At 32.4% G+C, this 14,812-nt stretch overlaps 1 protein-coding gene across 1 annotated transcript in view; it reads left to right on the top strand.

Annotated features, from left to right (window-relative positions):
• HDX (highly divergent homeobox) overlaps positions 1 to 14,812 on the top strand; it is a 158,971-nt gene that overhangs the window by 24,390 nt on the left and 119,769 nt on the right. The window contains exons 2-3 of the mRNA XM_061178991.1: positions 571 to 717; positions 5,996 to 7,114. Of these exons, the coding sequence (XP_061034974.1) occupies positions 571 to 717; positions 5,996 to 7,114 (1,266 nt within the window). The remainder of the gene's footprint in view (positions 1 to 570; positions 718 to 5,995; positions 7,115 to 14,812) is intronic.

The following is a 14,812-nucleotide window of genomic DNA, read 5'->3' as shown; positions in this document are numbered from 1 at the left end:
TCAGTCACTAAAACTTCCTGTTTATTTTAAAGCTTTAAAGAGAGATTTTGACTTAATATATAAAATGAACCCCTTTATCCCAGAAAAAGAAAAAAATAAACGCACCCTTTTGTTTCAGAGCACATCTTTTGGCTGTAAGACATATGCCAGATGCCTTGCTTGACAAAGAACAGTGAGTGTCCCTGTTGATAATTGACCACCTATGGCTACTACCATACCACAATCTCTGGCTTTACTAGCCATAAATATTTATTTCGGTGAAAGAAGCTTTTTTTCTCCATGCACTGACACTAACCAGACAAGAGCTTTCCGCTTTTTTTTTTTTTTTTTTTGTCTTTAAAACTGATACTTTTTCTGAACAAATTCAATAAGGGTTCGCATTATGCATAATATTCATTGAGAACCTGTCTCCCTTTAGCACACAAATTATTGCCCATTATTGGGATTATTTCACTTAAAGAAATCTTGCAGCTTGAAAGCATTGAAATTGTATCAAAAAACAAAAACGTGCAAATTCTACACAAACCCAATTTTTATTCAAATTTTCAGAGTATCTTCTTTTATTTTTAGATGAATCTACGTTCTGTATTTACTGTAGAACAACAAAGGATTTTACAGCGTTATTATGAAAATGGAATGACAAATCAAAGTAAAAATTGCTTTCAGCTCATATTACAGTGTGCACAGGAGACTAAGCTGGACTTCAGTGTAGTCAGGGTAAGTATTGAGGTCTTAAACTCTTGAATTTATAGCTTTGTATTACAAGTCATAATTGCTTAATATGAGAAAAACTATCAGGGTGTGAAGTCACTAACTATAAACAGCTTCATTTCCCTGGTATAAAATTACTATTTTTTAATAAATAGCTAATCATTTAGTATGTACTTTTTTCTATAAGTACCTTGAAAGCACTAAAACTTTTGCATTTTAAATATATCTTTTAAAAATCCCAGTCCTTTGAACTAATAAGTACCTTTAGGATTAGTTGCTGATCTCATGCTTGGTTTACACCTAGAATTTATCTAGATATAACCCTCCAAACTGATATTAGTAAAACAGGCATTTACCAAGGGAGTTAGCATATTTTCTTGTGTTTAAATTTTTTTCAGCAGGCATTTATGAATTTAGTATTTTTGTCTTTTTAGTAAAACCTATCCTTTTTATGAATATCTCTTCCTCCTTCTAAGTAAAATGTATGCATTTTAATGGGTTAGCAAGTAAGGGACAAGAAATCCCTAGGGAGGAAAATTTCCTTTATCACAACCATTGTTATTCAGCTGTAAAAATCAGAGCTGCTACACATTTGGGAAAGGCAGTGAGAAGGTGATAGAGAGGAGGCAAGAGATAAACCTAACAGAAGTAGTCACAGATTTCATAGTGAGTGCATAGGTCCTTTCATGATTGCTTGAACGTGCTACAAATCCCACTGGAGCGAAACCTTAGGGATTCAAAGATTAGCAGCTTTCCCATCCTTGTCATTCATTAGGCTAATTTGTTAAGAGAAAGGACTTCTGTTTAAGTTTATTTTTCTGTTGGAGGAACTTTTAAAGACCCCAAGATAAAAATCTCTTGATAAGAAGAACTCTTTGGAAAATCTTTTTTTTAAAGACTGAAAGATATATTCACCTTCAAATAGGGAATTATGCCACCAGTTCTAGGAGGGAAATATCCAGGATATCTGTTTTTTGTTTGCTGAGATCAACCATCATACTCAGATTTTTGTAAGAACTAGAAATATCTCCTGTTGATAGCTCTAAATTCCCTATTTGCAATACCTTTAGTAAAACCTCGAGAAAAAATTTAATTGTCTTAGAAAAATTATTTTAAAATGTGTAATATTTCAAGTTGATGAGCTTTCCATTTTATAAGTACAAACTCATTTTTTTCTGCAATAACTTCTTTCTTTTCTTCTCTCTCATTTTACCATTACTTTAAAATGAAAAGTCTTCTTAGGCAGCTGCTTTGTGGACTGTGACCTTTCATATTTACAGTTTGCTATTGCAATCTTCCCCCTAATAATTTACTTGATTGTACTTGAATATTGAGAGTGTTGAAATACAAAGGTTTATATCTTGCTCCAAATGGTGTGAAATCTGTAACAAGTAATGGAAATGAAAGAAATAAACTTTCTAGAACGTAAGCTTACAAGTAAAATGTTATGTAAGTTATAAGGAATGGTGTAAAACAGATTCATTCTCTCTGTTCTAGGAGAGTGTAAATTCTGCAGAAATTCAGTCTTTCTAATCTAAATTTCAACACAATTTTGGCGGCTTTTCCAGCCAGAGGAGAAGGGAACTGTTTATAGACCCATTATTCCACAACCTCCCCTACCCCTGATATTCTGCTAGGTCTATATGTTCTACTTGAAAGAGACCTTCCTTTATTATTTTTAATATAGTACTTGAGCCTAATATTTTGCTAGGTCTACATGTTCTACTTCAAAGAGATCTTCCTTTATTATTTTAATATAGTATTTATTGTGTTTTTTTCCTCAAAAGAACTAAAATCCCACTGTACTAAGAACTTGATCCCAATGTAAAAAGAACTTAAAAGGTTAAAACATCCATGCAATATATATATATATATATATATATATATATATATATATATATATATATAGTGGGGTAAAGGAACAGGAAAACAAAAAGGAGGTATAGAAAAAGGAGAAGTTTGGAGACATTGACTTTCTAAAAAAGGACTGAAAAAGAATTTAATGGACACCAAGGATTGGTGACCCAAATTTATTGCCTTTCTTTTTTTTCTATGTAGTATCACTTTATTAGTTCCAAAACCCAAATGCTCATCATATCAATTTGATTGACCCATTTTTTCTCTCTCACCAATGAAACATTTGGAATGAGAAATTTATATCCTATAGGCATTGGTAAATTTTGGATCCTGTAACTGAATGACTTTTAGTAAAATTTAATTCAGTTACTGGTAACCCTTAGGTAATGAATTTTCTTTATTTTCAACATTTTAATAAAAAATATTTCTTAACTATATACTTTCCTACTTTACTTCAATAGAGACTATTGAAAATAACTGAACCTTTACTTTTTGACTCAGAGTTTTACTATGGAAATCAATTATTGTACTGTGCTATAAAATAATAATGCTTACAACATGGTAAGGTATATGGAGTGACTTTCTCCTTTACTAAAGAACCCCAGACCATTTAATGATTTCTCACAACAATTCTCTTTTATTTTTCCTTTCTTCTCCTTTTTAGTGAGTAATATTTAATGAACATTCTTAGTTTTGGTGCTGTCAAGGTGCTTTCAACAGCAATCACTATTACCAAAGCCCCCTCCTGTTTTGTTATTTCTAATTTACTGTAGATTAAGATACCAGGTTTGGTAAAATTATGTGTAAAATAAGATAAAGTGTGTTTTAAGATCAAGTGTTGTCTTTTCAGTAAAGTACATGGGACTTGTGCCATCTATATTGGCTGCATTCTGCACAAGTGAAGTTGTTAGATAGCTGAGTTTCATATTCATGTGATATTCTATTACATTTTACTTTTTTATGAGTACATGATATAGATATCTAGTAAACTATGTAAGTAACTATATATATGAACTATAAAACTATAAAAGTAAGCCATAAATTTGCAGTGCACTAAGATCACTTAAAATTCCTGTGTTAAGGTAGGTATTGTGATGCGAACATGGTAGGTTGTTTGTTTTCTTAGAAATCTTGCCCAGAGTTGCCCTCCAGATGTAGTAGATCTTGAGTTTAAATTTTACCAATTCACTATGCTTTCCCATTGAAAGTTTTAAAATGTTGAAATTACAAACAAATGCATCATGCTTCCTTTTCATATTGTTATTCGAAAAGCCATAACACAGTGACTTATTTTGAATATCTGTAATATTCACCTTTTTGAACCATAAATTGAAATTATATATATCCCCAAACATTTCTTTTTTTTTTTTAAACATCTTTGTTGGAGTATAATTGCTTTACATTGGTGTGTTAGCTTCTGCTTTATAACAAAGTGAATCAGCTACACATATACATATATCCAGCTAGTGGGAAGCAGCCACATAACATTTCTTTTTAAATATTTCTCTCGAGTATATACTTTAGAACCTTTTAGTTTTTCTCCCCTGCCTCCTTCTCTTGTGACATTTATATTCATTTGTCTCTCTGCTTATAATTCTCACCTCTGCTGTTTAGTAAAGCTAAATAAGAGTGAGTTTTAAATTCCCACAGCCTCATGTGGAGCAAAATGGAGCATCTCAGTTTCTGGAACATTTTATTAGATAAGTACTAATTATAAAAGTAAAATGGCCAACAGAAATGACCAACTCCATTTCAGGAGTTTCTCACCATAGTGGAAGGAGAATGTTCTTTGAGGTCAAGTTAAATTGATTTTGATTCCTTGCTCTGCCAGTAGCTGACAGGATATCTTTCCGCAAGCTAGTTAATATTTCTGAATCTCAGTTTCTTCATTTATACAATTAGAAAATAATACCTAGCAAAGGAGCTAATACATATGAAAACACATAATGGGGATTCAATACATGTTAGCTTTTATTTATAGTATTACAACATTTAATGTTGTATATAATATAAATATACATTGAAAATTGGATAATTTATGTGGTTTTCAAAAGCACATCACACAAAATTAACCAAATACACTCTGCACCATGTTTGTGCAAGGCTAGTTCATTTAATGTTTTCACTTATTTATTTTTTGAAATTCTTAATAGATTAATGTGTTTTGGTAGTTTATAATATGGTATGTATTTTGAAATAATTATAAAGTTTACTAATCATTTTATGGAACATAATATTTCTTATTGCATATTTTAAGAAGAATCATGATTCAGTGTAATAATACTAAGATTATTATAATAAATTACTTATATAAAAGTACATATTTTGTAATCAAATTCTAAATGCCTACCACTGGTATTATTTTTATTAATTTTTGGTTTATAAAAGTAATACATATTCACTGTATAAGATTTGGTAAATTGAGAAAAACATAAAGAAGAAAATAACTACCACAAATTAATGACAAACTGGGAAAAATATTTGCAACTTGTGACAAAGTGCTGCTGCCTCTAGTAGGAAATTGCTCTTATAAATCAATTAAAAATGACAAATACCCTAATATAAAAATTAGTAGAGGTAATCAGTAAGCAACTCTATCAAAGTAATATAGTAACCATAGAAACTCAAATCAAAACAGCAATTATATACCTTTTCTTAACTCCTGGGCTAGTAGAGACTACAAAAAGATAATGCAAAGTGTTGTTGAGGGTGTGGGGAAACCAGAACTCTTATACATTGGAGGGTAGTTTGAAAATATCAAAAAGCCCAGCAATTTTCCTTCTAAAGATGGCATTCTAATGGACCAATAGTACAAAGATGCATGCACAATGAAGTGTATTGCTATATGGTTTATAATAGTGAATATTTCTAAAAGTAATCTAAATATCTAGCAATATTAAATTAACCAAGTTATGATATATTCATAGAAGTTGTTAAATCTGAAGATTCCTAGTGTATATTTCTTTAACAATACTATGAGCATTTTCCAATGTCATTAAACATCCTACCTCTAGTATGTTTCCAATTTTTCACTATTATACATAAATATGATGAACATCTTTGCATATAAACTTTGTATACATCTAGGATTACTTTTAGGATAAATTCCCAAAAATGAATATACTAGGTCAAGGGATATAAACATTTTAGGGTTCTTGCTACATATTAATTGGATGGGTTTTGAGGAGAAGAAGAACAATAATACAATTCTTCTATCAAAGTTCCTAGATATTTATTATGTGTTGGTCCCTGATTATCTCTGACCTTATACTTTAGTTACTTTTTCTTTTATTGTATATTTTTTCTTTTAAATTTGTATAGGCCTTGACTTTATGACAAATGAGAATATAATTTATCACATAGAAATTGTTTTTTCTTGTTTTTTGGTTAAGAACTTTTCCATAATATCATTTTTTTATCCTTCCAGACGTGGGTTGGCAATAAGAGAAGAAAAATGAGTAGTAAGAATTCTGAATCAGGAGCAGCAACAACAGGAACTGTTTCTGGTACTCCTTTGGCAGCTCCAGACGTTACAGTCAGAAATGTGGTTAATATTGCTCCACCCGCAAGCCAACAGTCTTCTTGGACATTGCCCAATAATGATGTCATTGTAACTGGTATATACAGTCCAGCCAGTTCATCAAGTAGGCAAGGGACAACCAAACATACAAATACACAAATTACAGAAGCACATAAAATCCCTAGTCAGAAAACAGCCAGTAAAAATGATACTGAGTTTCAGTTGCACATTCCTGTTCAAAGACAAGTAGCACACTGTAAAAATGCCTCTCTGCTCTTAGGTGAAAAAACAATTATTTTGTCAAGACAGACAAGTGTGCTAAATGCTGGAAACTCTGTATACAATCACACAAAGAAACACTATGGAAGCTCTTCAATGCAAGCCTCTGAGTTGACGGTACCACAAAAGCCATCTGTGTGCCACCAACCTTGCAAAATTGAACCAGTCGGAATTCAAAGATCATATAAGCCTGAACACACGGGTCTAGCATCACAAAACTTATGCGGGCAAAAGCCACCTATTAGAGACCCTTACTGCAGAACACAAAACTTGGAAATCCGTGAAGTATTTTCATTGGCAGTTAGTGATTACCCCCAGAGAATTCTGGGAGGAAATGCCCCACAGAAGCCTCCTAGTTCAACAGAAGGAATTTGTTTGTCCATTGCAATGGAGACTGGAGATGCTGATGATGAGTATGCCAGAGAGGAAGAGTTGGCATTGATGGGAGCACAGATACCAAGCTACTCAAGATTTTATGAAAGTGGCAGTTCCCTTCGAGCTGAGAACCAAAGTACAGTTTTGCCCGGACCAGGAAGAAATATGCCAAATTCACAAATGGTGAATATTAGAGACTTGTCAGACAATGTACTGTATCAAAACAGAGAATACCATTTGACACCACGGACCTCATTACATACAGCATCTACTACAATGTACAGTAATACAAATCCATCACGGAGTAATTTTTCTTCACATTTTGCATCATCAAACCAATTGAGGTTATCACAAAACCAAAACAATTACCAGGTAATGTGTATGTTTATTTTATAAAGGTTTTATAAAAGTTTGTTTGGTGTAAAAAATTGTGTTGGTAATCAATTAGACTTGAGATCTGGGTCACTTAACTCATTTTGAAGTACTTTGATTTGTTTGCTTCTAAATAGTGGTTTCGGGTAAACTCTTTAAAGAATCTTGTGCTTTCTTTGTCACATTTAAAAATGGTGAGTCCTTTTTTTCATGGAATATAATAATTTTTATAACATGACAACTGTCTCCTGACATTTCAAATGATTTTGTTCAGGAAATAATAGCCTTATGGGAAGCATGGCATTTCCCATCACTAAAATAGGACTGAATTGGCTAGACTCATCCTCTTGAACATAGATTATTCCTGTTATGACTTTTACTTGCAGTTTGGGAAGATGTCACTAGATGAGTGGTGCTTTCCCTGGGTACATAGTCAGGCAAGTCAATCATTTCTCTAGGTGACAATGGTTGAGAAGTCAGAGCCTGCAGTAACTCAGCCAGCTGTTTTTTTCTAAAAGTAAATGCTTTATTAAAACATTAAGTGCAACATTAATCAAATTGTCTTTTTTAAAATGTTTAGAGGGAAGAGACACATTCAAAGTAAGAATTAAAGCAATTTTAAACCTGTGCAAAAAATAAGCATTATTTCTTTACTGTTTCACATATTCAGTTGTTTAGATATGCTTCAAATAATCTCAACAGTGAGGTATAAACCTACCTCAGAATATCTCTTAAGGCCATAGATCTTCTTTCTGAAAAAATCTGCTTTAGAGAATTTGAATAGCAAAGCAAGAATGTTTGCCATTTTTTCTTGCTGCTAGCTAGACCCTTTAATTTGTTCAACCACAGTATTTTTTATCTGTATTTAAAATGCTTCCAGGCTATTATCAACCAATATAAGGAACCAACTTCTCTTGACTCCTTTTATCTTATACCTCCCTGCTACAAAATGAAAAGCAATAACAGAGTATAGGAAGTATCCCTCTGGCACCTATCTCTAACAGAAGAGTACTCCATCATCATCATTAGTAGACATTTCTTATTAAGGATCTTTTCATTTTTCTGTGTTTGCTCTTTCTTAAATCATGCTTAAAGTAACATTGAACCATACCTTTAAGATCCTCCCCAATGCCCCTTTTCATTCACCTCTTTTGTACTTTTTACCCCTTCAGCGGTATTGTTCCTAATAATTGTAATAATAATAACATTTATGATTTCTTGAGGGTCTTGCATGTACTAGGCACCATCAGTAAATTTATATACCTGATCTCATTTAATCTTCATGGCAATCTGGTCATATAAGCATTTTATCCATGTTTTAATATCTTGTCTAGAATCATACAGCCAATACATGACAGAACCAGGATTACAACTCAGAAATATATCATGTGGGTTTTTTTTCTGCTTTACCATGCAGCCTAACAATTTCAACTTTATTGGAATATTTGGAGGCTTGAGAGTGCAAAGTTTAAGTTTTAATTTTTCATAAACCGATTGCTCCCTAAAGGATAATTTAGCCTAAAAAAAGACCTTTTTATAGTCTTTATCTTTTTTCCTGACAGAACTTTTAAAGAAATTAAATTTATTTTATATAAAAGAACCTTTTAAATGGAATAAAACTTAGCAATATTTTTTGGAAAAGTAATCTCTTTAAAGAAAGACAATCTGACATAATTTAGAGCATGGGCTCAGAGCCAGACAGACCTGGATTCAAATCTAGGCTCTGCTACTTTCTACTTGTGTGACCTCAGGCAAGTGTCATAACCTCTCTGGGTAACAGTTTCCTAATTTGTATAATGCACTTAATAATATATACTTCACAGGAATGCTATACATGAAATGACACAATCTGTGCAAGCCTCCTTATACATTCCCTGGCACATAAACTTTCTTGTACTTATGACATCATAGTTGGAAAGTTAATGAAACTCTGCTAGTCCAGGTCTTCTTTACATTCCATTTCAAGTAAAATATTGCATAGCCCACAGTTATCACAGTGTGATTGAGGAAGAAATAGCTGTAGTGCTGGCTGAAAGAAGATTGGTGATCAGCTTTCAACCTCACCATAATCTATGTATTAAAAGCCCATATATTTCTATTTATATTATAACAGACCTCCTCCAACTTGACCTGAGACAGTATGGTAGAGAGTCTTTGCATAGAACTCTTGGGCATCACTTTGCCCCACCTTTCTTTTTTGTTTGTTTGTATTTATATATTTTTAAATTGAAGTATAGTTGACACACTATTATATTAGTTTCATGCCCCACCCTTATTTTAATTAGTAGAGATTTTAGGGAACCAAGGTAGCCTGGGGAAGTGTAGTCCATGAAGACTAATGTTTTAGTCCATTTGGGCTTCTATTACAAAAATATCATAGACTGGGTGACTTAAAACCCAACAAACATTTATTTCTCACAGTTCTAGAGTCTGGGAAGCCCAAGATCAAGGTGCTGGCTGACTTAGTATCTGGTGAGTGCCTGCTTCCTAATTCATAGATGGCTATCTTCTCACTGAGTCATCATGTGTCAGAAGTAGTAAGGGAGCCCTCTGGGGTCTCTTTTGTAAGGACACTAATCCCATTCATGAGGGCTCCATTCTCACAACATAATCACCTCCCAAAAGCCCCACCTCCAATTGCCATTACATTGGGGATTAGGTTTCAACATATGAATTCAGCTGCGACCCAAACTTTCAGTCCATGGTAGTTATCCTCCAAGATTTTGATGACACTCTATTACCAAGCTATATTATTAGTAGATCTGGACTTAGAAAAATAAAACCTATGACCATCTTGTCCACTTTCTAGCTATGAAACTATAAGCAAGCAAGCAGTTCTCTTTAGTTTCTGACCCTGGGACTATAATATAACAGAGATATCTGCCTCTTCTCTCTGTTGTACCAGGTATCTTCAAGCCGAGGTCCTATTCCTAGAGTATAGTCTAGTTCCAAGCTATATAGGTGACTGAGTACAAACTGAGGAAATCCATGAGGATGATAAAGAGTTGAAATCGGCTCTGTTTTGGAGTCACTTTGGAATACCATATTAAGAGTTGAAGTAATGAGAAGGAAACTGTCAGGAGGTAACTATACCAGGGTACTATAGCCCAGTTCTATTTCAAAGACTTTATGGGCTGACCTCACTCCTTTGGAGCTAGATTGCAACTGTATTGGTCTCCGAAGTGCCTTTCACTTTTCATATTATGTCTATGTCAGTCCATCTTGAGTGCTGTGTTGATTACAGATTAATAATTGATGATAATCTATGTGAAGATATTGGGGTATTTTGGAAAACAAGTGCTATACATTCAGGATTTTGTCGTAATTATTATTGTTACTTAAAAATTAACTGCATTCCCAACTCTTGTGAGCTTCTTAAGAACTTAGAAGTTAATAGACGTAGAGCACTTTGAGCTTTCTTTAAAAGCTACTAAATAAGTACAATGTATCCCCCACCAGTGGAAGTACTTTGGTAGTACCCTCCAAATTTATTCAGTATTTGTGTGCTTGAGTTCATTTCTTAAATAAACATGGACATTTAATAGTTGTAAAAACTTTAAACATCATGACATTCTAAACCAATAAAAATGGTATTTTGACCCGAGGAAAGTGAGGGCCAGTAAGATTGACTTTGCTAAAATAACTCTCAGGTAAATAGTCAACTTTAAAAAAGCAACAGTAATCTGTGTTGAATAGGTGTAGTTAGCATGGATCATTTTTAAATGACTTTATTAAGATATAATTCACATAATACAGCAGTCACACATCAGAAGTGTACAATTAAATATTTTTTAATATAGTCACAGCTCTGTTCAAGCAGTACCACAATCGAATTTTAGAACATTTTGTTACTTCAAAACTAAACTACATACTGATTAGCACAACAAATCCCCCATCGCAATACTAGACAACCGTTAATCTTTCTCTATGGATTTACCTATTCTGAATATTATTATAAGTGGAATAATACAGTATAATGGTTTTTTATGACTGGCTTCTTTCAGTTAGCATAATGTTTTCAAGGTCCATGCTATAGTATATATCAGCACTTCATTCTTTTACATTGTTCTATGATATTCTATTGTGTATATATAGCATAAATTGTTTATCCATTCATTAGCTGATGGATATTTGAGTTGTTTACATTTTGTCTATTATGAATAGTGCTGCTATGAACATTCATATACAAATTTCTGTGTGGAAATATGTTTTCATATCTCTTGGTTATATATCTAGGAGTGCATTTCTAGTTCATATTGTAATTCTATGCTTAAAGTTTTGAGGAAATGCCAAAATTTTTTCCAAAGTGGTTGTGTCACTTTACAATCCAACCATCAATGTAAAAGAATTCTAATTTCTCCACATCCTGACCAACACTTGTCATGTCAGTCATTTGATTATAGCCAGTATCATGGGTGTGAAATATCTCAGGGAGATCTTGATTTGCATTTCCCTAACAGCTAACAATGTTAACTCCTTTTTCATGTGCTTATTGGCCATTCAAATATCGTATTTGGAGAAACGTCTATTCAGAGAATTTGACCATTTTGTAAATTGTTCTTTGAGTTGTGTTTAGATCTTCATATTTTCTATACTAGTCCTTATCAGATATATGACTAGCAAATATTTTCTCTCACTCCACATGCTTCCTTTTCACTTTCTTGAGGGTATTGTTTAAACACAATTTTTTAAATTTTGATGAAGTCCAATTTATCTATTTTTTTCTGTCAGTACTTGTGCTTTTGGTGTTGTATCTAAGAACTTATTATCTAAGCCAAAATAACAAAGACTGACTCATATGTTTTCTTCTAAGAATTTTATACTTGTATCTCTTATATGTAGGCGTTTCAGCTGTTTTGAGCTTGTTTTTGTGTATGATATGAGGTAGGAGTTCACCTTGATTATTTTGCATATAAATATCCAGCTGTCCCATCATCATTTGTTTAAAAGATTATACTTACCCCGTTGAATGGTCTTGTCATCCTTCTCTAAATCAATTAATCATATGGAAGAGTTTATTTCTGGACTCTCAGTTCTATTGTATTGATATATATGTTTCTTCTTATGCTGATACAACACTGTTTGTATTACTGTACCTTTGTAGTAAGTTTTGAAATTGTGAAGTGTGAGTCCTCCAAATGTCTACTATTTTATCTAAATTATTTTAACTATTCTAGGTCCCTTAAATTTGCATGTGAATTTTAAGATCAGCTTATCAATTTCTGCAAAAACAACAGATGGAATTTTGATAGAGATCATATTCGATCTGTAGATCAATTTGGGGAGTATTGCCATATCAATAATATGAACATGGTACCATGAACATGGTATGCCTTTCCACTTATTAGATCTTCTTTAATTTCTTTTAACAATGTGTTGTACTTTTCAGTTGTCTTGCATTTATTTTGTTAAATTTATATATAAGTATATAACTTTTAATGTTATTTTAAATGGAATTTCTTTCTTAATTTAATTGTTGGATTGTTCATTGATTTTTGTACATTGATCTTGTATCCTGAAAAAGTACTGAACTAATCTATTAGCTATATTAGACACTAGTGGATTTCTTAGGGTTTTATTTATGTAAAGTCATGCCATCTACAAGCACAAATAGTTTTACTTGTGTAGAAACTTACTGCATTTTCTTTTTCTTAACTAATTGCTAGAACCTCCAATCCAATGCTAAGTAGAAGTGGTAAGACATCTTACTCTTCTTCTTAATCTTAAATGGAAAAAATTCAGTGTCTCACAATTAAATATGGTGTTACCTGTGGTGTTTTTGTAGATGGTCTTTATCAGGATGATAAAGAATAAAAGACCCCTTTTATTCCTGGTTTAGAGTGCTTTCATCATGAAAATGTGTTGGATTTTTGTCAAATGCTATTTCTGCATCTAAAGAGGTATATTCATGTGCATTTTTCCATTTATTTTTATATTAATATGGAGTATTACATTAATTTTTTTCTTTTCATTTTCTTTTTTTGGTATCTATTTTGCATATCTTTTTTCAGTTTTACTAAGATATAATTGACATACAGTACTATGTAAATTTAAAGTGTTCAGCATAATGATTTCATTTACATATATTGTGAAATTATTACTAAGCAATAAGTTTAGTTAACATCCATTATCTAATGTATATTTTTAAAAAAGAAAAAGAAAAAAATCTTTCTTTCCTTGTGATGAGAACTCTTGGGAACTACTTTCTCAACAACTTTCAAATATACCATACAGCAGCAGTGTTAACTATAGTCATGACACTGTACATTATATCCTTAGTACTTATTTATCTTATAAGTGGAACTTTGTACCTTTTGATCACCTTCGTCCAATTCCCACTCCCCCACTCCCTGCCTCTGGGAACTGCAAATCAGATCTCCTTTTCTATGAGGCTGATTTATTTTGTCTGTTCGTTTGTTTTAGATCCCATGTATGAGATCATACAACTAATTGTCTTCCTCTGTCTGACTTATTTCATGTAGCATAATGCCCTTGAGGTCCATTCATGTTACTGCCAATGGCAGGACTTCATTCTTTTTATGGCTGAATAATATTCAATTCTATATATATTTCACAACTTCTTTATCCATTAATCTGTTGATGGGCACTTAGGTTGTTTTCATGTCTTGGCTATTGTAAATAATGCTATGAATATGAGGGTGCAAATATCTTTTCAAGTTAGTGTTTTCATTTCCATTAGATATATTCCCAGAAGTGAAATTGCTTGATTATATGGTAGTTTTATTTTTAAATTATTGAGTATCCTTAATACTGTTTTGCGTAGTGCCAGTACCAATTTACAATCCCACCAACACTGTGCAAGTTTTCACTTTTATCCACATCTTTGACAGCATTTTTAATCTCTTGTCTTTTTGATGATAGGCATTATAACAAGCATGAGGTGATATCTCATTGTGAGATTAATTTGCATTTACCTTATGATTAGTGATGCTGAGCACATTCAATATACCTGCTGGCTATTCATTTATCTTCTTTGGAAAATATCTATTGATATCTTAATTGGATTATTAAATTGGATTATTTGTTTTTTGCTATTGAGTTGCATGAATTTTTTATATATTTTGGATATTAACCCCTAACCAGATACATGGTTTGCAAATATTTTTTCTAATTCCATAGATTGTCCTTACATTTTATCAATCATTTCTTTGGCTGTGCAGAAGCTTTTTAGTCTGATGTAGTTCCACTTGTCTATTTTTGATTTTGTTGCTTGTGCTTTAGGTGTCATATACAAAAAAATCATTGCCAAGATCCATGTTAAGGAGATTGTTTTTCTGTTTTCTTCTAGGGGTCTTATGGTTTCTAGAGTTATATTTAAGTCCTTAATCCATTCTCACTTAATTTTTGTGAGTGATGTAAGATAGTGGTCTAGTTTCATTCTTTTGCATGTGAATATCCAGTTTTCCCAGCACCATTTATTGAAGAGATTGTCTTTTCTCCACTGAGTGATCTTGGCTTCATAGTTAAATATTAGTTGAACATATATGGATTGGTTCATTTCTGAGCTTTTGATTCTGCTCCATTGGTCTATGTATCTGTTTTTATGCCAGTGCCACACTGTTTTGATTACTGTAGCTTTTTTTCCTTCCAGTTTTATTGAGATACAATTGACATACAGCACCATATAAGTTTTAATGTGTACAGCTTAATGTTTTGACTTACACACATCATGAAATG

Source organism: Eubalaena glacialis, chromosome X, assembly GCF_028564815.1.
Source record: "Eubalaena glacialis isolate mEubGla1 chromosome X, mEubGla1.1.hap2.+ XY, whole genome shotgun sequence".
In the NCBI taxonomy this organism is placed as follows: domain Eukaryota; kingdom Metazoa; phylum Chordata; class Mammalia; order Artiodactyla; family Balaenidae; genus Eubalaena; species Eubalaena glacialis.
The sequence above is the reverse complement of the archived record's forward strand: the minus strand, read 5'-3'. Positions and strand labels throughout refer to the sequence as shown.